The sequence below is a fragment of the Varroa destructor genome, unplaced genomic scaffold (assembly GCF_002443255.2).
Source record: "Varroa destructor unplaced genomic scaffold, Vdes_3.0 BEIS01000007.1, whole genome shotgun sequence".
Lineage (NCBI taxonomy): Eukaryota > Metazoa > Arthropoda > Arachnida > Mesostigmata > Varroidae > Varroa > Varroa destructor.
In genome coordinates, this window is record NW_019211460.1 from 1,789,532 (window position 1) to 1,815,833 (window position 26,302).

Consider the following 26,302-nt stretch of genomic DNA (forward strand, 5'->3'; position numbering starts at 1 on the left):
TGTCGTGTCCAAGTGCCACCCTTTTTCTCGCGTCGCGCTACATAAATAATCTCGAAGCAACGTCCATTGTTACCATCTATGCAACTTCAATTGCTCTGACGATTGTGAAGACTGCTTATGCTGCGCTTCATCGTCCTAAACTGGATTGTATAGTCACATATCAAATTGAATGAGCGGTGTACAAGTAATCATGGGTAACGTCGACATGAGCAAAGTCAAAAGCAGGTCCTCCTGCTACAAATGCAATACGGATCCAGAAGATACACATTATACCATACAATGAACTTGTCTTGTGAGTGGCAAATATGGGGCAATCATATTTTTTGACAGTTTCGACATAGCAGCTCGAACTTGCTGACTGATATTTTCAGTGCCGATGACAAAAATGCGTCTTCATTTTGAATCTGCGTTTAGGACAGAAGAGGACTTGCGAGAAAAGGCAAACGTAACTAGCGATAATCCAATGAATCTACGATGGCTGATTGTGGAATATTTTTGGGTAAAAACCCGCGTGATGTAACGATGAATTATGTGAGTTTGCTGAAGAACACATCCTATTTACCTCATACACTCGTTTCAACATGGCTAATTTATTATCCATGTATAGTAGTTGAACAACACTTAGCTTTAGTTTTGAAAGAGATATATCCTTTCAACTCGAATAATATTGAAATAGAGAAGGCCGTCCAAACACTGAGCTGTGAACCTGTTCAGGCTTCACCAGAGAAACGACTACCGATAAAGGCACAATAAAGCTATGATTATATCTGAACCTACCTACGCGGTTATTAAATATGTAATATTCGGGTTTCACCATGTTTTCTACCGAGCAGAGTCACTATGGCCTAATTTATACGTACATCTGTCTTTGAGTGTTGCGGCTCGCAATACCATGGAAGTTCATTATGATATGATCTCTGACTCAGTTACTGGTAGTTGTTAGAGCTAGGCGTATTTCGATTTCATATGTTTCTGTTTCTATATGTACATGTGTTAGCCTCACCCAAGTTTAAGTTAAAATATAGATTGGGAAAAGTACAGAACGGTATCCACAAAATGCACGCTGGAATTTCACCTAGCAACTATTACCTTGAGGTTGATGTAGACACACGCAGCCGAGACAAAGCCTATTGTTGTTGTTATCATTACGACGAAGTTTATCGAACAAACGTTAATAGGTACCTTGGCATTTTTTAAAGCGCAGTTCTTCTTAATCTCACAGAAGCTGGTCCGACCTAACCTATAAAGCTGATTTGAAATTGTTTTAACGCCATACAATGCTCAAATTGCTTAGCAGAGTAAGATCTTAATGCAGCGTTCAAACTTTAACACGTAAAGGTTCATTAACAGCAGATATGGCTAAATAAGCGCAACTCAATCATTCATCGGGCCGGTTTGCCATAGAATTGTGTGATAAGCTTTTCGCCAAGCGAAGGACAGTACTAGATGACACGCTCGTTTCTGTGAAGCAATGTGCTTGAGCAGGCTGGCTAGTAAAACAGCTCAGTCTGAACTTATCACTGCCGTTCAATTTGACTCTCTGTAATTTTTCGATAAATTCACACGCTTAAGCGTTTCCACGTTGCCAGAATGTATATATAATTGTAAAAACTAAGGATCAATCATTTCAACCTTGTGTGGTAATAAGAGTTACACAAGAAACGCTAGTAGGTTTCACACGCTAAATATATGCCACTTTCGGTAAAACAGGAATTTCAGTGTTTCATGTTTCACTGGGGCGGTAGAGAGGCTGGCGTCCGAAGCTCTTCTGGTAGAACCCTTTGTTTAAACCCGGATATTCGAGTCTTTTGAAAAAGAGCTTCGAGAGATAGATGCGCATGTGGAGAGAATTGTTACTGACAACGTCGGAAGGACATACGGAAACCGCAGACTGGCGAAGCTTAACGCATACCTAGAGACTTTACGTAATATCGGCCGAAATACGTTAGACTTGGAAGATTATGACGCACTGCAAGCCGAAGGGTTGTTAAGGACGGGTTCTCCCTTATCGTTTATCGGAAAAGGGTGTGTTAAGAAGTAAGTAGCTTGCTATTGATTTGGGCTTGGGCTTGGTCTAACCTTCGAAGCGAACGATCGAACAAAAAACTAGATCAAGACGTGCGTCGACACAGCAAAAACATCAACACCCAAAACTTGTCTGCAAGTACAATATTAGAAACAAGATTTAAAACTTATAAATGCTTTCTTATAAAGGCAAACTGATCACTACATAGCTCCCTGCATAACGTGCAAACCATGCAATAAATAGCATTGTTCCAAATAGATTAATCGATAATAAAGTACTTTATTTTCAATAATTTATATCAACTATGTACAGTAAGGTATAAGGATAAGTGATCGCCATATTCTCCTGGCCACAGAGAAAAATTTCAGCCTAACGGGTACAACACTGGCCACTTGTGACTGTCTACGATCTGTCACATCGATGCCAAGACGCCCCTGTCCTCCTTTTTCTTCTTCTAATCGTAGTCCTAATAGCGTTAAGAGAAAGACTAAGGGGCGAACATTTATGGAAAGTTCCACACTCGTCACACCGTAAGACGAAACAGCTACGGTGGGGAACACGGAACTTACGGGACAGTTTGTCAGGACGATACGGGTTTTATCACGAGCGGGCTAAGCCCGTACTTGCCATACGCATCGTCTCACATTCAGTTTCTGAATAGAAAAGGTAAACTCTAGGCGGTCCAAGACTTCCGACAGATCTACAGGACTGTTGGAATTTATTTAGCCAAACGAGCTACACATCCAGAAAATAAATGCTACGTCAGATTGAAAAGTACTATACCATTCGCTTATCAACTATTGAGCATAAAGACTGGGGCAAAGCTATTCAGAGCTCAGAAAGCACACCTATGATAGACTCGCGGAAAGCAAGCTCAAATATGCTTATCGGCGTACAATGTCGCTTCTTCCACATCGATTTTTAAACGAGACTTGCATTATCGTATTCTTGTATTTTATGGCCCTTTTTTATTTATAATTTAATGAATTCATAACTAGGTTTCGATGATCGATTATTATTACGGCTGGTCCTGCTGCAGGCTTTATAAGTGTTACCCACATGAAAATAAATCTAGCATGTTTGCCTATAGGTAGCCTCGAGATATCATGTCCGATGTACATGTGGAGGATAGAATTTGAGACCTAAAAAATCTAGCTATAATCCGGGCTACGAATTTACGCATTGCAACCTACTACGACGCAATTAAAGTTTCCTCCACAATATTGATTCCTTACTGGACCGATAGCAGATGGATTAGACTAATGAACTAGTTAGGATAATCCTGTTTTACTCTACTTCGAGGAGCAAGATTGTAGAATGAGGTATCACAAACGGTCAATCAGTAACATTATCCTGATCTAGAAATGTACCTAAGTCTATGCAGAACAAAATGAATCAGTGGTCCCAGCGTTTACTTCTGAAGATCGACATAGATTGCGATATCTGTGTGAAAGCAAAATATTTACTAACTATAGCACCAAATAGCTTTCGCCTTGTCGCTTGATGACCCATAGGTTTATCGCTGAATCGAGCCCTAATGATCTAGCTTTTGCCTTCGATACGATTTCAAATAGAAAAAAGTAAACAAAGTTACAGTAAATAGATATTGAAAAACTTTTCCTAAGCGGGTAATTTTACTTTGAATCGGTCATTAGTCAAGTAGTCTACGCTGCGTGGAGGCACCTACTTCTAATTGATATACCCGGTTATGATAAAAATCTCTCGGAACATCCAAACCTTTGCACGTGTTTACAGCGTCTAAAGTTTTCAGCTATAACTTCTTTCCAAATTTTTCCATCACTTCCAATGTACGGCAGGTAATTTTAGTTGCTATAGCGAAACAGATTCGTTGTTCGAAGTTTGTTGCACGAAATTCAAGCTACCCTAAGATTAGTTCTATATTATCCTTGAAAGTTACAAACTTGATACAAACGGCATCATTTGCCAAAACGAATCAATATTTTCTAAAAATGAATGAATTAGACAACTGTTGCCGGGAGATCAGCAACTAGATGAAATGTGTACACAGTTAATATCGCATCGCTTCCTAAACGACAATAGTGATAACGTAGCCGTACTATCTGTTAACAATGGCTGGATTGGGCCGCGCCGCCCGAAGAGTTACTATCCCTGGGTACAATCTGGTAAGTGATAAGGTACTCAGGATAAGCCTGTTCACCCCGATAGACAACGTACTCGGAGAAACGGAGTCCGCCAGCGCTGGGTCGTCCGATAATCGAGTGATGTCCCGGAGGCGCATGGGCCACCTGCAACACAATAGATATTATAGCAGTAATAGTCAATCGTTGCCATGAAGACAAAATAGAACATATTAAACAAAACGCTATTTACGCCTGAGATCTGCTCGACCGAAGCTACACAGTATCGATCGTTTGCATGAACAAGTGTGCGCATAGCGGGTTTTTTAAAATAGCACCTCCACCATAAATTCTAGGGGTCAATGCGACTGAAGCATGAGAAACAACGAGAAAAATTCTTCGCACCGCAGTTAGCCTTGAAGAAGAAAATGTATCTGCGGACAATTCTCGTCAACACAATAGACAACAACGGTCGATACCAAGCACATTTTGTTGTGCCGTTAACGGGCCTGCAACTAACCTTCATAGCGCTGAATTGTAGAAATGCTTTGCCTAATGTGACTCGGCACATAAGCATTTGTCGCGGGCAGTGATAACACGAGCGGTTCTTATGCGTCGCACAACCGTTCCCGCCGCAGTATCCAAACACGTATTGATTGCTCTTTGAAGAGTTCTCGGCAAAATAGATCCCTGCACCGAACATGCCGCCCATATATGAAAGACGCTCATCAAAACCTGTTGAAATCAACACAAGGCAATGAAACGCTGAAGTCGCTCGCGGCGAAACATGTTTGTACTGCATTGACTCAATAAGAATGTGGGCCCGATTAATTCCTCGACGTTACGTCGTTTCCTTCACGCACCTTTATGTACAATAGCCCCAACAAATGGAGATCCATGAAAGAGCATCCGCTCATTAGCGTTACCGTAATTTTCTTCGGTCACTTCTTTACGTCGGTGGCAGTACCTCTCAAGCAAACGATTATTACGCACTTTTTGAATTTTCAATATATTATACCTAAAAGAAGGCAGCAACAAAACGGAGCAAACACGTCATGTTACAATGGTATCCATAATTTTCTTAAGACATTTACCAACTGGCAACATGCACGTTTTAGTTAATATCCATATACACTACAGCTCCTATCTAAATATGTTGCTCGCTGTTAGTATGTGTATAGCAGAAATATGAGCAATTGTATTTAACCCAGCCGCAGAAAGGATAATATCGAAAATGGCATTAAACCTACTCGTCACAGACATTATCAATTGCACGTCATAGTCAATGAGCGCTTATAACCCCACAATTTCTAAACGCTCTGGATTATATATTTTCCAGTATTTGCTATCGTTTCAAACCTAGCAAAGATTCCGCCAGCTTGTCCTCCATCGACGTGCTCGCGTATGCTTCCTTGCATCTCTTCAGCGACTGCTAGGAATTCAATATCGTCAGCTGAAAGATCAATGAGCATGGTTGATGAGCCTCCGGCGGCATTTGCCGAAGCCCCGACAGTCGATAGCAAACTTTCGGACGTTGCGGGTGACGATACTACCCTATCACTTCCTGCCAAGACAATTTTCTCAACCCCTGTGCGGCAACCAAAAGGTGAGAAGTTCACAGTTACATAAATTAGTGAATCAGGTAAAGATAAATTGTCAGACCAAGTTCATCTCCATTTAACAGACGTAAAACGTATTCTTCCTTTGAATAATAATTATTGTATAGAAGTTATCTGGGCGATCAGAAACTGCCTACAACAAGTTAGGCCAGATTTCTGATAATCTCTGTAGTATGTATTTCACTTAAACAATATTTTGCATGATGAATTGGTATAGAAAAATAATCCTACGGCAGATGTTCAGGGCATGAGGAATAACTCATTGTTGATGTTTTTATAATATCTTGCAACTACAGTGACAAGCAGCTCCGCATTAAGTTGACCTACCTTTGATGATTTTATGACGATGTCCGTAGGCGTGAACTCCGACTTGTTTAAGTTCTTGATGACCCATTTCTGCTAGAACATCGATCGTGATGTGTTCCAGAATAAACAGACCTTTTAGACTAGCCAGATTTAATTGATCCAACAATTCCAGAACTTGTTGTAGCTTTGGAGAGTTACCCGTTGCTGAAATGTCGGCTGTTCCCACAAGCACACTAACCCCATTACTACCATTACTGCTACCGGCCTTAATACTGCTAATGGACGTTACTGGCGCCGTTTCGGACGACTCTCGCAAAATCTGTGTAACTTGAGCCTGTTGTTGATGTGGCTGCAGTTGTCGTCGGTGCATGGCAAGAAGGCTAATTGCCGAGGGTATATCAAGGTCGACATACTGTTCCTCCCCCACACATGTGCTCTTTACAACCGCTTCGCTAGAAGAACCTACAGGGACTGCCGGAACAAGAGTTCCGTTCTGGCTACTGAAGTCAGTGACTGGAATCAATTGGCCCCCATTTTCATCATCAATTCCACTGGAGGCGTTAAACGAGCCAGCATTGTTCAGGCTGTTTGATTGCCGCTGATTGAGTTGACCCTCGCAACCGTCTAACTCTTGCTCCAATCTCGTATTGTCTGGAGAGGCTTTCGATTCCTTGACAGCAGCATGATTAAGGTGACTGCCCTTAGCTGTAGTTGCAAGAGGAACTGTGGCAGGAAGGGAATCTTGAAGGAGACAACATACATCCTCAGCAGTCGCTAGTTCTAATGGGGTTTGTCCCTATAAATGAATTAATAAACACGCCTACCAGTTATTGTAATAAACTTTAACTCCGTTGCTACGGCAATAAAAGTAAAAAAAAAAAACCAAACTGAGGATCTTTCTCTAGATCACTCAAATGGTTGGCACTTAGCATTCTTGAAAATTAATTAACTAAGTTCATATACGATTGATCATACCTGTTCACTCTTGTCAGTGCCTTATATACCTTGTATATTTTTTATGTATATACTTTATAAGATTTGTAAAAATTCAGTGCCATTAGGCTGATACCGTTGACGCGAGCAAGTAGCGTGATCATTAACTAAGTAACGATCGATTACAAATATAATTATTAAGAGGAAAAACTCATTGACAATGCTAATTATCTATTAGATCATAATAATTGTAGAAAATCTATCTCGACACGGCAGGTTATTGAATCGCGGCACGTAGGTACGGTATTACTAGAGAAGTAATAGCTATCATCGTTAAGACTTATATTGGAACCTATATTATGTCTTAATACAAATTAAGGATGTCGGAGAGTAAAAACGATATCGGTAAGTGTAACAGCACTACGTACACATTTATTAAAGTTATTAAACTGTGCGTCGTACCTCGTTGTTTTTAATAAGTGGATCAGCTCCGTGAGCGAGAAGAAGAGAGCATAGCTGAGTGCGGCCTTTCTGCGCCGCTTCATGCAACGGCGTAAAGCCCCAACGATCACGAGCGTTAACCGATGTCCCAAACCTGAGATAAGTCGTAACGAGCAACGAAGAATAAGCCATTACAATTTACGAACATAGGACAATGGAAATATTTTTCAATCACACTAGAAATCACTGTATCCCCGTAGTAATTCTATTACTGTCTATGGAAGCTTGATTGTAACTCGAATGACTGGCACTTGGCTTATATACCTAGGCTCCAGCTATCCAAAGTGTTCTAACTCTCGCATTGTAAATAGTGCAGTAGATTAATTAGTTTGTAGCCGTCTACAAAATGGGTCGTGATAAAACTGACTTCTATATATGAACACTAATTGTTGAACGCTAGTATCGAATAGGTCTCGCATATTGGGCGTACAACTTTCGAAAGTATTTTAGACCCATAATTGACTATATAAAAAGTGGATAGGAGATGCTTATTGGAGTGTGTACAGTTATGACATTGGCCGTGCTTACAAAGGCAATTTTCGGGGTGTCCTCTTATTCTCAAGACATCTAAAATATTATGCGCAAAAACATTGTAATGATTATATATATATAGCTGTGACTTAATGATGAAACTATGGGGTGAGTTTGCTTGCCGACTCAGCGAATTAAGATAGTGGGATCAATCAGCGAATCTTGATTGTGGGTCCAACATCCCGTCTAGCCGGTAAGCATCGTTCACTCACATAGAACTTTTGGATTTCTTATAACACTCACTTGATAAGGAGGGCAGCGATGTCAAGATGTCCATACGATGAAGCATTGTGCAGAGGTATAAGGCCACCTTTGTCTTGCGCATTGACGTCCGCTCCTCGCTCTAAAAGGTACTCCAACACTTCCACATTATTGTACCTATTTTGTTGTTGTTCCAGACGCCCGCACAATCGTATAGAACGAAGCAGTAACACAGATGTCAACACATAATTGTAAATCGACATATAATAGTAAAGCTAGAATGAACGTACGGAGTGCTGCGAGTACACATAAAATACTTAGGTCCGTTTTGGATATAATAGCTAGGTTTAATGCCATCCAAATGAAAAAGAATAATGTTTATCGTATGACCGATTGCAAGAGCTCATAGTTCAAAGGAGCTAGCCCTCGTAACGTGTTTTTTTTCAATTTACAATTTGATCTATACAAATAGCCCTAGTCATGTGTAACCTAACATCATCAATAGCTACAGGCAGTCATGTTTCAAAAGGACAAGGCCACTTACCCTGCCGCCAAATGTAGAGGTGTGGAATTGCGGCCCTGCTGATCTCTACAATTAATATTGGCAGGTGAAAGTAACTTTACCAAACGACATAATTCGCCCCTTTTGGCAGCCTCCAGCACAGCGGCATCGCCCCGCAGTGCATCTGCTACGTCCTGCGAAATTAACACACAGCGAGCTTAATCAGTGGACATCTTATACACCTACCATTTTATTTTAACGAGCAATACAAAATAGAAAACACAAGAAAGCCAACCTGGTCTCCTTCTTTGACGAGATCGAGCGGAGTATGACCATCGCGGTTTTTTTTTGACGGATCAGCTCCATGACTTAGTAGAAGTTTGACGATGTCGTACTTCCCCTACAACGTATCATTATGATACCGGAAACAAATTAATAGTGTTAGTTGCTGATTGAGCTAACAAACAGAAACGCTTTGTCGTCGTTGAAAAAATACGCGTATTCCCCTACCTCCATATCGGGCAGTCTGGTACTGCCTCTTAATTAAGTGCTAGAATTTTTCCATGGTAGCTATGATATGTTTATTTCGGCACCATTTTTTTTTACTAATGCTAAATGTAGTTGTCTAAAATACCCAATTGCGCCATACAATTAGACGATAAGAGAGGTAAGACGCCAAAGCATATGTCGGAGTATTGGTTCAACGATGGAGTATACTGTTTGAGATAATTGAAACATTTTAATTTTTACCCAAACAAGGCTGTTGCAATAGGTAACCCGACCTCTCGTCTAGGTCGAGTCGCTACATCTTATGCAAATAAATTAAGTAAAAAAGCAATCGAGCGCATAACTTAAATCGAACAAAACTTTTCAAAACGCTATTGCTCGCATCCTACATTACGATGTTGCTATGCTTTAATTATGACTTTATGAAGGCGCTCGAAACGTTTTTTACCTTCGCCGCAGCTTCGTGTAATGGACTGAATTTCCAGAGATCTGTTACGTTGACGTTGGCTCCGTGACGAACAAGAAGTAGGGCCACTTCCCGGTGACCATATGAGCACGCATTATGCAGAGGTACAAGGCCGCCCTTGTCTTTAGCGTGGACATCCGCTCCGGATGTTAATAGGCGCTCTACAACGGAGACCTATCGATAACGGGAGCCCACATCGATAGTTAGATTCTTGTCTCGGCGACGTTCAATATGTACATTCAGTTACTTGTTTTTGGAAAATGATTCCCCGCTTGACGTTAGTCACACGAAGTGCTCCAACTGAATACCTTATAATTATGCAAATGGTTGGCAAGTATCTTTAGGGAAGCTTCAGTCTTAGTAGCCTCATCAGATGATAGCCTAGTAGATTCGCTCATGATTGAATCTTTTGGTGAAAGCTAGTCTTGACAACTTGGCCCAGTATCGAAATCATTCACTTATCGCAGAGGGTCTTAGAATACTGAAAAGCAGGATGACCGATACAAGGTGCACTCCCACATGTGAGAGAAGACATCGAATAATCCATGTGCTTTACCAAAAAGACATGGTATATTTCCTCAGTCAATGGGATCACACGAACCCTATTGTAACCGGCTGCAAAGTGTAAAGGCGTTGATTGCCTCCCATCGAAGTCCCGACAGTTGACGAGTTCCGGTCGGGCGTTCAAGATGCGATCCACAATATCGACATTCCCTGCTTTCGAAGCTTCCAATAACTGATATTCAGACTGGGCAGCTAACGAATCTTCTGGTAAATCCGATAATAATTTGCTCACCTAAAAATGCTCACCGTATAAATAATAAAAATTAGTGAGAAGCAGTACTGTGTGTCCACGAGGAAAAAGGTGACAGCGTTTGGGAATGGTGGCTATCAGTGTATTACCCTTCAAAGTGAGTAACATGCACGTACAAAAACGCATATTTCGCACGCTCTATTTACGTACCAGTACGTACGGTTCGATTTCAGTACATGACATTTTCGTTCAAAAATATAAATAGCCGTAAACATCCTTAATAGAATATTCGAAGCAGTGACAGTAAGCTCATACATTTACACCAACGTATTTTAATATTGAATTCTCTCAGCAATCATGTACTTAGTTGAGTTTGTGCTTTCGATATTGCCTATGATTATTACATGTTTATTTACGGGAACAGCTTGCACTCACTTCATGGTTTACTACTTGGGCAGGGATCATCCCGTGGACATTGGGCGTTCGAGGATCTGCGCCGAGAGCCAACAGGGCTTTCGCCGCAGAAACAGCAACTGGACCAGCACCCCCCGCTCGTCCACAACGGTGTAACGGAGTTTCGCCGTTTCCATCGACCGCGTTTAATTTGGCTCCATTGCCTTTATCAAAAGTCATCCAATAAAAGTAATGAACAATTTCTTGAGTGTTGGAAATACAATTGCTATAAATTATTATAAGGCTAAATTATTATAGCTCGAATTCTAGAATGGATCAGCCAGTTCAGACAGGTTTTTTTTATATTTGAGTGTAACTTACGCGCAAGTAAATCGATCACATCGATTAGAGCGTGGTCTGCGGCGAGGTGCAAAGGCGTGTCCAGGCGTTTGTTCCGTTCACTCAGGGGAGCTCCCTTTCGAATTAAAAGCTCAACTAATTTACGGCGGGAAGACGCCGCTGAGAAACCAGCAGCAGTTGCAGAAGTTCCCCCGCCGCAAAGAGCATGCTTCGATGGGCTATTGTTGCTACAACATAATAGATGAAAAAAGTTCATCAGCCAAATTGTATGCTCAATTTGCATATATATTCGTATTGTTGGGAGTTGGGAAAAAGGGCTTTCCAGGCAAGGCCTTCTTTTTTTTTTGCATAAAGAAAAGCTCCTTGTATGATGAAGCGGTTCGAGTAAGCTAGCTTACCTGCTATTGTGACAGTTATTCATTACGGTGTGATTATTGTTGCCGTTGAAGCTAGAAGAGATGGTTGAGACAGAGCCAGCAATAGCACGATGAAGGGCTCCGTCTCCAGTTAATGTGCACCTAAATGTTATGACTTCAGACAAGCAGGTCAGTAGCTTCTTCACGCGAGATACATCACCGATACGACATGCCTCTAGCAAACTATAACCTCGGTATTCGTAGAGTAAGCTAATCGGACAAAAGCCACAAAGATACCAATTTAATAAACGAAATTACAGAAGCGGTTCAGGTAATCGCAATAACAAAGGTTGGTTCTATTCTACCATCGAAGGGTGTATCCTAATATCGGAGTTTGTATGTAGCTGAAGCTAAGGCCGCGCGGTTGAAGAAAGCAATATACTGGGCCACTACTATCAGTCTTTCTCTACGAAAGGTGTTAAAGTTTTCTTTTTTAGGCGTTGTTTATGTGGAGTAGTGCCTAAAAAGATACTAGCTCCTTAAAATGAAGAGACACTATTGGATAGGTATACACGTTTGTAGAACCCAGAAAGCCCCTACAACTAATACTTAGTATATTAATCTGGAGGCTAGTCAGGGATAATGTGTAATACTTGAAAACTGAAATACATGTATGCATGAAAGTAGATCTAGAGAACTGTACTTGTATGCCTGTACCTTTGCTGTAGTTCTCTATTGGGTGCCATCTCGATTGCCGTTCGTCCGTGGCAGTTAGAGAGTGAAGGATCGGCGCCATGAGCCAAAAGTAGCTCACACACCTCTCGCCGTCCCTTAGCGGCAGCCTCATGTAATGGCGTAAAGGCCCATAGGTCACGAGCATTAACATTCGCTCCTGCTGCTAATAGAAGCTCCGTAACCTGCAGTGACATTTTACGTGAAAAGAAAGTGGAGTTAGCCCACTTCAGATTCACTTATTACGATTTACCTCGAGAACAACGTGCCATTAGCGATAGTAGTTATACAAATGAGATGGATCTTTGAAGATCTGACTTGATTTGGCTAATGTAAGTTTATACAAGTATAATATAAAACGAATAGCTAGCTCACACTATTAGAGGTCACACTGCTGAAATGTAATTTTCAACTCTACTATGTCTTATAACCTCATGGTGTCCATAGGAACAAGCATTATGCAAAGGCACGAGTCCGCCTTTGTCCTTGGCATGCACGTCAGCACCCCGCTCCAAAAGAAGGCGCACAACTCTAGCACGATTGTATCCAGCAGCCAAATGAAGTGGAGTCGAGCGTCTTCCGTCACTCGCATGACAATTGACGTTTAGCGGTGAGAGTAACGCCCTTAAACGCTCCTCATCCCCAGAACGTGCGGCCTCCAATAGCTCATCCTAAATAGAAGAAATACTCGCATATATATATATATATATATATATATATATAGACTTTGATCTTGATGAGAATTACTCTATGACAATTATTTTTTAAATCATATTACAAATATGGTGAACTGATATACGTACAATGCAGGGAGAACAAACTTAAAAATGACATAATTAACAGCATGAATGCACGCTAAGTTAAACGCCGCTAGGGAAAGCAGCTATTAGTCTATTTAACGGTTGGTACAACGCTGACAAACTCGACAAGCATTGTTCAATAGCTTCTAGTAGACCAAAAGTAGGTACAAATTAAAAAAGGAAATACGTAGTAATGGGATGTTACTTTTCTATATTCTCCGGTTAAAACAGGACGCGTGGACGGATCTGCAAGGTCCAGCGGGGTTTTCCCGTCGGAATTTCGGATAGTCGGGTCTGCTCCCCGTTGTAGAAGTACAAGGCATACGTCAATTTTGCCTGCACAACAGAAAAGCGATCAGACATCGAGGAACGCTTAAATTATGTTTCGCCTTTTATAGACACAATTTCGAAATGAAAGAAATCAGGATAGGCCAAAACAAATCTCTAGTACATGATACAAGTGCGATAGCTTTCGGACACAAATGGGATGTGATACTCTGCCTCGAATTGTCTTAAGTTATCTAGTGTGTGACCTTTGGTAGCGGCTTCATGTAACGGGGTGTAACTCCAATTATCGCGGGCATTAGGATCAGCTCCAGCAACAAGAAGAAGTCCAACAACTTCGGCATGGCCAAACGAGCACGCGTTGTGTAACGCAACAAGGCCTCCGTCATCACGAGCTCCAACAGTCGCCCCATTAGCTAGGAGCAATTCGACGACCTCACGACGGCCGAAACCTGCCGCGAAATGTAGACAAGTACTTTTCCGACCCGATGTGTCTCTGCAAATACGAAAGTTTATTGCTTCTCCAATTCAGATAGAAATGCTGTTGGTCGTAACGTCATTGGGTCTGTAGCCGACCTGCTTCTCGTAAGGTCTGCTAGTTCACAGTGGACTCAAATTAAGACTTCGAGACCCATTGAATTACTAACGTTAGCTTATAGTGAGCCCATATTTAATTTCCCTGAATATCATCACACGACGTACTGACCACTTAACTTTATATACACATACTATAGTAGATCGAAAAATAGCTCCCGCCAGTCAACTTATTGACTTTAGACGCTGCCGTCTAAGCACATAGAAAAATAGAACGAGAAGATTTTTCCTCAAACGTTCTCTCATGAAACGGATACGACAGTTGGCATAAAAGCTTAAAAACGAATCGGAAAAAATCGTTATGAGGATCCTCCGTATTACCTGGCGTTGACATTGGTAGGTGCAAGCAATTTGCGTACCCGCACGACGTCCCCGTTTCTGCAAGCTTCAAATAACTCTCGTTCGCATGGGGGGGAGTTGGTAGTAGCACCACCTGCGTTTGTTGCGTTTGTGTTTCCACTTGAAACAGATGATCCCGCCAACGCCAAGTTCTCGCCGCCTACCGCCATTGTTTTATTGTTGTGGCTGTCACCGTTATTGAAAGCGGTTATCGAAAGCGCTGCTCCAGAGGAACTGCTTTTCCCACAAAACCCTTCGACGACAGCTCCAGCATTTAACGGCGACGAAGTCGATGCGTTAGGAACAGCAGCAATACTTTCTGTCAATTCATTGGCTGCTGTTCGAAGAAGTGGTCGGCGAGACGAAGCAGATTTGGACATGTCGGTGCTGGAATAAAAAAAAAAACGAAATAGGACAAAACACTTGGAATGGACAACAACAAGACGAACTAACTGTTCAGAGTTTATTGATACAAAAAAAAAAAAGCATTTTCTTTACTTGGTTCGATGACACTGTATCCAGGTACTTTTTATTGCTTTACTGATTAAAAGGGAAACTGTAGTCAAAATATGGATGTCGTATAGGTAGAGAGACCTGTTTCAAGAACTCCTTTTTCATTGTAGGGAGATGCCCACAGTTAAACGATGCTTTGATCCGAAGAAGTACTTCACCTTGAACACATTCCGCCTAAATGAATCCAAAATCTGCAAATAGACCTACGCGGATTACGTGCAAGAGTGTTCAACAATCTGGAATCATCATCTCTGCTTCTGATCAACGTACTTTCGCAAGTTATCATCACAATCAAAATGAATCATGATGCATACCGTGACGAGCAGTTCTTAAGGGAATGTCAAATGATATAAAGTTTAATAACTAACTACTTACTGTGTTAATCGAAAACAACTATTAAGAACGACAGCATGTATTATACAGTGGTAATGCGACAAGTGAATTTGCGCTCTTCCATTCTTGAGGTGCTTATGAATACGGTTATCGTCTTACACATGTAGTTGACGTATCAGAATGTAAGAAGATTAATCTCTGACTAGCCTTATCTTCTGTTGAAGACCCGCTCGACATTTTAGCGTGCTATAGTTACTCTTGTTGTCTTTCAGCGGAATCCCACAAGATATAGAGCACTTTAATTCGATTCTGTCGCAGACTTGGCGCTCGTATGAGAAGCTTTTGAAGAAGACCAAATGCTCAGCAAGGACATTCATCACTGCCGAAGGTGAGGCATCATTGGCATCACTTTCGGAGTGATGAAGAATTTAATGAGTCAAATGTCGATTAAGAGCCGACCGTTGCTCTGTGAAACTCACTTTCGGCGGCATACTCATTTCTACTCTATCAGATCAAATAAGAGTTTGCTTACGTGGAAAGATGTCATTAGATTGAGTATGAAAACAATGAATTTTCAAGTTTGACACATGTTTGCTATTATTTAATTTAGTTTATTTTTAGCTTTCGGTTGTCTTTTAAGAGCCTATGTCTGTTAGTGACCGCTTGTACAATAACAACAGAAATCTTTGACTTCCGGTTTGAATTGATATGTTAGAAGCTATTTTCACCACCTACCGTAGCTATAATATTTTGAAAGAAATAATAATAATAGTAACGACACCAACAATGTACGATGACCCTCGAATCTAATTCGATTGAATAAGTTAGTATCGGAAAATTTGAAACGGATTCGTGGTCTCCCTCCTGTCCATGCGTAAAAAGTATCCATTTTTCCCTTAAGGAAAATGCTCTTCACATGAAGACGTTCATTTGAACTAACGAAATTTGATAATTTCCGGTCAACATAGCGGTATTCATAACAGCATAATAAGCATTGCTCAATTGACCGCCGCTTTTGGCTAAATCCGTCTCTCGTGACTATAGTTTCGCCTGTGGCAAATACGCTTTCCTTTGCTAAATCGTACATATTTATGGTATATCGTTCTGCTTGTCTGAGGGAGAACCCCATAAAAAGGACAAGAGATGCTGCTTATTTTTCAGTCCCACCAAACTCATTGAGAAAGCCTTCATTAAGCATTCGTACATTCTTAAATATGTTGTAAGTATCATAAATGAAGACTGTTGGATTAGAGACGACAGGAACAAGATCGAAAGGCTTAGGTGTACTTATACCGTCAGAGAAATGATTTTACGAAAAATCTATTTTAAGTTGATTTCTATTCAGTTTCCTCGGCATATATCTCCATAAACAGAGTAGCCAACCAAAAACCATCGAGAAAAAGGGGCTTTGGCTCACCTATATGCCGGAAGTTATTCTACAAACTTATCCGGATTGAAACATAATAAAATATACGTAAAGGTCGCAACAGAGCGTTAAGAACAAATCAACGACATAACTGCTATTAAAGGACTACGCGTGGCATTGATTCCTGTTATTACATGATCATAATAGCTGCCGATCTACTCTGAAAACGCAAAAAACATCGCTTCAATATGAGATACTGTTCCGGTCATATTGCTGGCTAACTGACATGTTGATTTGTTATCTCAAATGGCACTTCCAAATATTATTCGCACCTCTAATTAATCCATACTTGTGATACACATGTTTATAACACATCCCCTGAGCAATCGATTATCAAACTGAACGAAAATATCCAGCGTTGAAGTAAACAACAACAATAAAGGGGCAGTATAGAGCATTGACGGTTCAAGCCTGTAGATAATAAATCCTTAAGAGCCATTGGATTATGATCCGAGTGAACAGCTTATCATTACGCAAAATTAGCCTTGAAGCATCTGCACCGTTAGCAAATGAGAGATTTCTTGGAACTTCTCACAGTGAACCTCGTACTATACACAGAAAAGGGAAATTACTCACTGGCATTCTACCCAGCACCTGCGGCACCTTTCTACCCAGCCAGAGTCACAGATGTACGTCGTTCGCAACAGCAGATTCGTTTCTGGTTACAGTTGCTGCAGCTGCAGCAACTGCTTGTTCATCCATTCGATAATATGGAGTTATTAAACAGAATTGGAGAATTCTACTTCAGCTGGTTTGATCTAGAGACAACTAGATGCAGCACAGCGCCAACGGCCTATCAATGAAACAACACCGTCGTCAGCGTTACATACCCGTAGCGAGCAGGTGAATGAGCGGGCATTGTGCGCCAGACACTTCACACTGCTAGGTTTCCCCTACGAAACATGAAAATTTCTAATATTTTGTTAAATATATTCGATGTTTAATCGAATTAAATGAAATACTCAAGTGAAGTGATCTACGAAACCATCGTTTGCGACAAGCAAATAATTTTTTGCAACTGATGATTTGTTAAAACCGTACGGTCCTAAGGTTAATTTCAAGTTCAATGTCCGATACTGCCGTTAAGTGCTGCTTCAGACAGCTGACCCCGTACAAATTAAAATTGAATGCGTTTATGCCTGATCCCCGACCTAGACCACCTCAAATGTTCTAAAGTTTAGAAAACATGTTACTAATACGCCATCACGGTGACAACCTGTGGGAAGGCAGTGGGACAAAGGGAATGGCAGAGCTAACAAACGTGCAATGGCAATTTAGCAGCTCTCATTATAAATGATAATTCATATATGTTCGGTTATTTATAATTGATCATTGTTCATAGGATTGCTGTAAATAAGTCAACTAAAAACCGGAATCGACGTAAATATGTTATCATCACATCATTTGGCCTGCCTCCAGAGTAAACTCCATTCAAGCAGAGAAAAATAATAAAAGTAAGAAAATACTTGTTATCTGATTTTTTTTTACATATTCAGGAATACATATTCAGTAATAATAGCACCTTAGAAAACAGTTCACAGATGAACATTACAAACTCGGTTTTTGCTGTCACGCCAAATCAGCTAATTCTTACGGAAGTGCTTGACCAGAACGATTGACGGCGCAAAATCTTCAGAACACAATGCCTTCAGAATACGGTAAGAATTACCTGTAAAATACCTTGGTAGCTTGAAAATGTGTATTTTTCGATTTGATATTAGTTCCGGTTCCTAGGAGTTTTAAAACTTTAGACTAATGCAACTTTACAATATTATTTTGAATCGTTCATTTTCGTATCAACACAAAACGTATCACACTCAATGACCAAAGCTTCGGACGTTGAAGCGTAAATACTACTACTACTACTTAACTTTTAATTTACTCTGTTGAACTACCTAGACATACTTATACGTAAGCTAGTGCTGCCGTGGTAAGACTTGTCCGATAAATATAGTCAAAGGAGTATTCCAAAAATTCAGTCTCGACCTTTCTCGCAGACTCTTGGGCCTTAGGATGTACCGTTTACAAATGAAAGTACATGAACCAAATAACTTTATGGGCTATTAGAAAATGATCGTCGAGACAAAGAAGTCCAGAATGTATACAGAAAAATTAACTATATAGATGATTGCGCACAGATTGAGAGTCCTTGATTTTTAGCCTTATCCTTTGGGCTTTATATCACAAAACGTGATGTATTATGATATAGATGTTCTATATTGTATGAAATCTTTGATGGCTAGCTGGTAGAGGATGTTGAAAGCTAAATAAACCAGAAGCAACTCTGGGGAAGAATTCAACTTTCTCAATTGCCCCTGTAGTGGGGTGAACAGGGAGTCGGGCACATATGTATAGGTCGTCTGCCGATATCGGTTCTTTACAGAAACGTAGTACAACTATTATTTAGGTTGCCAATACCTGCTCATCAGGCCAGCTCAACATTTGATCAGCGAGAATGTTCTTATAGTGCTCATAGGTATACTAAAAATCAATGCTCAGCTAGGCTTAAGAAAAGTACATGAGGCGATTAGATACCATGCAGGTGGAAAAAACAGGCCTCCATCAACGATACGAACTTAGGTCAACATGTCTAGTTACGTACCTAGGCTCCGTATTTTTAAACACGAATAACTACTTGTGAACGAAGTTCTTTTAAAGTAATACAGTTGTCGATAGTTAACATCGTTCTATTTTATCGACATCATACAATCTTGAACTCAACAGTCAGCCCCTTCACTCCTACGTCGTTTCGTGGAACTAAATTAGTTCTCATACAGTTGTGCAATGAAATGAATTCCATCAATCCACTATTCGTTTAGCAGCCGTCCCACCGCCCTACGGAAAGGGACGTCCGAGCTTTTAGTTCATTGGGATCCGAACACTTTCTGCTTGTCAGCCGACGCTTTCTTCTTTATCAATGCTATTATCTACCCCAGAGTTTCTAACTGTCCTCTCTAAATGTTGTCAGCTAAAAAATGCGCAGAGATATACAGCCAGCAAATAGCTCATCTGCGTCATAGGCCACACCAGATCAATGGTAGAGAGGCACTACATAGATTGCGGTGAACGAGCCCTGAGTCAGATGACGCTAAGACCCTCTAGGCAGGTAACCAAACCGATGCGCAAAGACACAGCAGGCGGTGATTTTAACCATCTATTATAACGATAACCGGGCTGATCCGCATTGCTAAACTAGTTCTCAGCAACGACCCGCAATTAAAAGTGTGCACCGTGAAAGACTAGAAAGTAGAACGTAACATTTATTGCAAGACACAATCATATATTGCGAAGTTCTTTCGAGCTATATCCAAGTTCTGTTTCTCATCGCGAATATTTTTGGAAATTGAACAGGGAAAGCATCGTGCCGGAAAAGTTATAAAGTGTCTTAAACGTTCAGTGTAGAATTAGGTGCTACAGTGCGTGATTGACTCTGCCGAGGTTGAAGGTTAAAAACTACGTGAGCTGGCTAAGGAGACAGTACGACTGTTGAGAGTTGCAACTCCAGGGTTGGCCAAAACCCTTTTCTGAGTATTTTGGATAAGAGGGAAATATGGTGAAATTCGCTTAAGGGACCGTCAACTAAGAGCACTCAAGAGCCGAGAAAAAATAAACTGCTTTGGGTGTTTCTATACAACAAACGACGTAGTCACGTCGAGGCATCACGGCCATCATCGCCGTGACTGCCGCGGCTTCAAATCTGTCATCGTTACCGCCTGACCTTACAGGTACGTAACGCAAGCGAACCATCTATTGTTGTCGTCGTCGCGCTACAAAATATTCCATACTTTAGAAAATTTCTATAATGAAACGGCAAACTTTACGCCCCAAAAAACGTTTGCATGACGAGCTAAGGCATCATTTTTACCTTAGAGAAAAGATCCCCATGACTGATGAAGCAATTTAAGGTTATTGTTACTAGAGAAACTCGTCGGGCAGAACGGACGTACCGGTGAACTATGGTAACTGCCATATAATAAGCGCCTATATAAATGACTATTTAAACAACAGACGGCTCTGATATCTGACTTTGTTAGGTAAAGTCGCCTTTTTGTTCATTCAATTACGTGATACGGCAATAGAGGGCTGAATCTTACGTTATCAGACCCGATACGTTCTTATACACATATTTCACCTTCAATTTTAAACCTGACCGGACCGGCGTCGCTGTAACAGGCCGGCGCGATTCGCCTTTTTCGGATGGCCGTATGGCGCAGTTCTATGTTTGTCTTTTGCATCAGGCGGCTGACGTGTTAAGCTGGTTTTGGCTGCCCCCCAATTCAGTGAAAAACCGAACTGGAATTTCGTTTAGATCAAGGCGAAGTCGACTGTGTTATACAACCGACAAAGTCATCAACACTTCAATTTTTCTCAACTAGGGCATTACTCAGAGCTACCCAAAGGTCTATCTACTGTTTCGCCATTACTGAAAATGTACGCAAAAAAATTTCTTCCTATTGGTGCATTTTGAGGCCTTCAATAGAACCAATATACACGATTGCAACTAAAGAACTTAATTGAAGCCTCAAGTAAGTACAGACACACATATATATGTACGTACGTACGTACGTATGTATATTGTCATTAACCCTGTCAATATCACGTGCAAGTTCATTGTGAACTAGATAATTTTTTTTTTTGTATGTGGTGTTCCGTCGTTACCATAGTAGTCATATTAATGTTTGCTACTAGGAGCGGGTTAATAGTAACGGGAGTCGCTTTTATGATACGCCGCACCTGGATTCGTCGAACCTAGCAAGGCTTCTCTAATTGTCCTGCTACGTAACGACACCGCAGATAGCAATCAATACCAAAAGCAGTCTTGCTTATTTTCTTAGTGCGAAGCGTTGCGTGCCGGTAGCCGTGAATCAATCACATAACGATTTGTCATCCCCATCATGATCCGAGATTCCGATACTTTTGATTCAGTTATCTTGAAGCTGAAATGAAACAGCAGTTGGGTTACGACCCATTCGTTTGCTTAGCCTGATGCTTCGCCCATGCCATGTCGTACTGCAGGTTAGGGTCTAGTTCGTGGAACCTTAACGTCAGCAATCAAACCAATAGGGTCCATTGGGACTGGAGGCAGTGATTGCTTCCTCTCGACAGTAAACGGTCAAAGAGCTCTCCTTTGACTACTCTATTTCAGCTGTCTTAGTGATAGTAAGGTGATAGGTGTCTTAGTGATATTGAAACAAGGTCGCACAATGGACAAATCACAATATCTCGTACCATGCAGTTTTTTTTTAGAATCATCACCATCTAGGTCTTCAATAAATCCATGCGTAAATTACTCATTGCATTATAACAGATATTTTCTTAATTCCATTACAAATGCATGATGATTCTGGCTTGATCAGCAAAGCGTGTGAAGAAACCAGTCAGCTTTTTAGGCAAGTTCACAGAAGCTTAAATTACCTGTGACCTTTGGTTAAGCACAGACTATGACGAAACCGGTCAAAACATCTCACACTGGAACTTCGAGATTAACGCTTCGGAGAGGAATAGAAAAGTGAACAGAACGTACCAAACGCTAGTCTCAGGTGACTTAAAAATGTCTAGGAGATCCTTCACGTGACCTCAAGCAGTCTATGTTTTGGTTTTTGTAAAACATCTGTTTATCATCTTTTTGTATACCTGATTCGTACACATAAAACATATAGTGTGTGCGAAATATGTAGTGTATGAAAAGCAGATTGCTTGTGAATTATAAGGCAAGAAAGGAAAGTTCAGACGAGAGATACGCGCAGTCGCTTGCGAAACGGTGACCATTCTATATTTAGACCATTTTAACAGCGTTCTCCTCCGGCCCGTGCATCAAACGCTTAAGTAATGCACTGGCTGGCGCTGACTAGCCAGCTTCAGTGGCTTGAACTCGCCACTTTTCAGAGTGAGCTCGGTAAGGTTTTTATGTGCGCTCTGAGCAGAAACTGATGTCTGTAGCCCAACCAGTTGTCTCTCGATCGGGTCGACACCTGGGTCCACCCCAAGACATTCGTGAAGAGGCGTTCGTAAACTTCGACAAACGCTACACCAAACAACGTAGAGAAATCAGTTATGTAAACGCTGATTCATTCACTAAAGTTATGTTACTAATAATACCAAGCATTTTCAAAGCTAACAACTCGGTATGATTCCGTGAGATAGGAAGCGAATATGGCAGCATTGTTCCGAGCTTCCTACTGCAACATGTACAAATTTCATTGCAAATGCATGAAGGGGTTTTACTGTTTCTTGTTTGAATAACTGAAAGGCAAGAGCCTTAATACGAATGACTAATCCGAGGCGGGAAGAACCTTAGCGGTCGACATTCGGCACCGTGAAGTCACTGAGGCTAAAAAAGTGAGTTTGCTTATGTGCTCTTTTTGAGAGAGTCATAACTATCGAATCCTTTTTGTTTAATATCTAGAAAATAGACAGACATCTTCTGTTGTAGAATAAACATGTCTATGCAACTGTGAAATAAAAAAAATATAGATAGGAAAATAACCTAAGCTAACGACCTAGGTATCCAGCGGAAAGTTCGGTGTCAACGAAACCTCCTCAGAAGAATTCATATGAAGATATAACGCACTTTCTTCCCTTACAATGAAATAGGACAAGGCAGGCGCCACAGTTGCACTCGTCTGTGCACGTTTCGCCGTGATAGCGCACAGGGTAACATGTTTGCCTAGCAAACGCAGGAACAGGTGCTGGGCTGGGTCTGGATCCAGGCGTAGACACACTGCTTTTCGTGCTGAAATAGTACCAGACGTAAAACACGTACACGTGTATACGAAAATTGAAATACTGACCTGATCTCAGTTCCTAATATCTTGTTTACTAGAGCTTTGTTATAGATGAAAATGCCGGTAGGTGGTTACTTGGGTTTACTAATGTATCGCTGTTTATACTGGCATCCCAAAAAATGGCCATCCTAGGCCCTCTGGCGAAATGGCAAAGGTTTGACGGTTTCACATGCATACTTTAGCCTAAATAGGGGTAGCTCGTCTGCTACTGTAGAAACTAAGCCGACAAGCAGAAGTGGAAATAACATAATTGTCAAAAAACAAACATTACTTGTATTAGTGAAAGATGCCCGGGATAATTGAATAAACATGTTTAGTATACATATTGAGATTATTCGTTTAACAACAATTAGAGCAATAGATTTCTAATGTGCAAATATATAATCTATGCTATTGTCGGTCGTTCTAAATTATGTATAATTACATGCACTTATTTTTAATGTGTAGGAACTGGATGGATTAAGTTCCAGATATTTGTTTTCGGTCCAGACATAACATTTTACGCTAGAACTACTCGGCAATAAAGGCTTTTTATAGTTTTGCTACTACCGTTTTTCCTATTAGGTCCACTCAGCAAGCTTGAAGGCTGTCGGGAGTTCGACACTGAGAACAATTAGCAGAGGGATCACATAGACGAGTTATGAGGAACAGATTCTACTAAGAATGTCAACGAATTGCATAAACATTCATCTTGTTTGTTAGTTGTATACTTACCTCAGATGTGTTGATGTATGCTATGTCTAGCTACACAATAGACTCTCAACTGGTTCTAGAATAGATTTTGTATATATATATATATATATATATATATACCGTAGCGAGTGTGCTTTGACCGGTTAAATGAAAAAGAAACATCATTTTGGAGAAGGCTAAGCCATAGATCATGGTCCTTCTAGGGCTTTGCATCTAGCGGGTGCAGCGGCTTAATATTGCTCAAATTAGGCTCCGAAAATAAGCGTTTAGTAACAAAAAAGCGACCGCTTTAGAAAATGTTTGATGATTTTATGCTATGTCTTACGCACCATAGTTTGGTTACTGTCACACCAGATCGGTTGTAAGGCTGGTCTTCTTCTCCTGGAGCTCCTTAGGTTAGGTCCAATTGAATACCGGTAGCTTGAATCGAGCTATCACAACAAATTTTGGCGTTGACCTTCTCCTGATGATGACGAACATAATTTAACAGTGGGTGAAATTTTAATAGATATAAAATAAATAGCTTCAAACGAGTGAACTTTCTAATGGCAATTCATATCGGACTATAATCGAATTTGGGGAAAGTCATATTTTTGAGAACGCCAAAATTAACCTCACCTCTAAGGCTCGTACACTGTTTGCCCCCCATTTATGGAGTGCATCTGTTACTGGGACGCGGAGCTGACTTCGAAACGTTGCAGATTTGAACTTTTGCAGCACGCAGATCTGCAACCATAATTAGTAGGGGTAAAAATTATCAATAGTAGTATTTTTATTAACATAGCTAGCAGATACGTATGCCAATTACTTGCTATTTTGGCTCTTCTAAGCTACGGAGGAAGTTCTGCTAATCCGAGTCATTACCATACAACGCTTGACTAGTTTTTTTTTATGTTTTATTAGGCCATTACTCACTTGCGGCTTAAAAAAGCCTGACTCTGAGAGAGGCTTGATTCATTAAATACGGTGATCGTTGTGCAGCGGCATTTCTAACTGTCTCAAATGCGTGTGCCCGCTATGAACATGTTTGTCTCTGATACTGGACCAGATTTGCAGAGGAGAAGCTATATTTAGACTCCTAGTAATAATGCAAAAATAGGCATGTTTTAGTTCAGGTGGCAGAATGTTTCGGACTAGTGCCAATGAGCACTAGGGTTCCTTAGCCGGCTTTACTAATAGTTCATTGCTATCTATAATGAGATGAAAGTTGATTTGTTATAACTGTAACTTGGAAACATGTTGTGCCGCATACTTCTATTTTAGCCACTTAGCTGGCTGCATATGGCGACAGTTCAGTCGTTGCTGTCCGGTCAAACAGCCGATGCTATGGCTTCAAAACGTCAGTGCGATAATACAAAAACTAACATTACGTTAAATCATGGAAGGTGGTATCTTTCATCACTACACAGGTAAAGTGATCATTTTTTTATCGATTTATTACTTATTGGCAAGTATGGACGCCGATATCTATACGAAGTCATACACTGATCCACTGCGTAACATTCTAGCCATTGCTGGAATTGCCAATTGAACGTTAGTCGCAGACATTGGGTTTATAAACAAAAAAAAAAAAAATACCTGTTGTCTTTAATTTATTGTAACTTTCAAACAAACGAATGCATCTTAGTCAAAATGGTGTATTTTGCTTTCTACGCCTTTTGCCAACGCTTCTCGTGACTAATGTATCCGGCGAAACGAAGGGCTTCGTTCGAATCCATTCGTCAACCCGTATGCGGAATTTACCCTTTGGTCCGAAGTGTTTCCCTTGTTAACTATGCCGCATTGGCCGAAACCAATGATAATTAGATGAAACGATCGTACGGGGCAGAATTTTTCATTGGACATTTGTAAGCGCTGGCCAGGTCATCATCAACACAGTTTACGATGTAGCGTTGTCATGCTTCTTTGCCGCACCGAAGTCAATTTCGTCCCTGAGATATCTGTCTCAGTTTGATTTGCCTAGCGTTTTTTTCATGCTTCTTTCCTGGGGGGCTTAAGCGGCTCATAGTAACTAGTCGCTTCTCGTTCCAGCATCCATAGAGGTGCAGTTGCCGATTACAAGTGGTCCCCTATGGTGCCGAAACGAAAACGTCAAATCTTTCTGGTTTACTTTTAAGGTGTAAAATATCAGCCTCTTATCGCCCGTAACGATCTTACATAGAAGTGATGTTCTTTCGTGTCGTGCAGACAACAAAGGGCATATCGTTAACCGTTTGTTTTGTCATTTGAGAACATGTAGGTTCACTTT

At 40.9% G+C, this 26,302-nt stretch overlaps 2 protein-coding genes and 1 long non-coding RNA gene across 4 annotated transcripts in view; 1 reads left to right on the top strand and 2 right to left on the bottom strand.

The window, feature by feature from the left end:
- Nucleotides 1-2,281: 2,281 nt before the first annotated feature.
- On the bottom strand, nucleotides 2,282-17,360 carry Tnks (tankyrase). 2 transcript variants are annotated; one of them, XM_022815882.2, is made up of 20 exons: nucleotides 17,153-17,360; nucleotides 14,287-14,691; nucleotides 13,620-13,867; nucleotides 13,292-13,422; nucleotides 12,718-12,957; nucleotides 12,272-12,471; nucleotides 11,597-11,824; nucleotides 11,220-11,425; nucleotides 10,881-11,062; nucleotides 10,293-10,487; nucleotides 9,674-9,865; nucleotides 9,014-9,118; nucleotides 8,761-8,912; nucleotides 8,259-8,393; nucleotides 7,446-7,578; nucleotides 6,072-6,846; nucleotides 5,485-5,713; nucleotides 4,989-5,143; nucleotides 4,646-4,860; nucleotides 2,282-4,293 (listed from the first exon to the last, which is right to left on the bottom strand). In XM_022815882.2, the coding sequence occupies exons 2-20, from the start codon at nucleotides 14,682-14,684 to the stop codon at nucleotides 4,111-4,113; spliced, it is 4,302 nt and encodes a 1,433-aa protein (XP_022671617.1). In that variant the 5' UTR covers nucleotides 14,685-14,691; nucleotides 17,153-17,360; the 3' UTR covers nucleotides 2,282-4,110. The 2 variants fall into 2 exon arrangements, with proteins under 2 accessions (XP_022671617.1, XP_086831426.1); XM_086975300.1 differs by lacking the exon at nucleotides 17,153-17,360 and adding an exon at nucleotides 16,849-17,081.
- A 2,338-nt stretch (nucleotides 17,361-19,698) lies between these two features.
- LOC111254534 (uncharacterized) overlaps nucleotides 19,699-26,302 on the top strand; it is a 41,529-nt gene continuing 34,925 nt past the window's right edge. Inside the window, exon 1 of the mRNA XM_086975319.1 lies at nucleotides 19,699-20,301. The gene's annotated coding sequence lies outside the window, so the exon portion shown is untranslated. The remainder of the gene's footprint in view (nucleotides 20,302-26,302) is intronic.
- On the bottom strand, nucleotides 23,094-24,777 carry LOC147754178 (uncharacterized). The gene is made up of 3 exons (XR_015317445.1): nucleotides 24,673-24,777; nucleotides 24,384-24,517; nucleotides 23,094-23,309 (listed from the first exon to the last, which is right to left on the bottom strand). It is a non-coding gene; the product is annotated as an uncharacterized LOC147754178 (long non-coding RNA).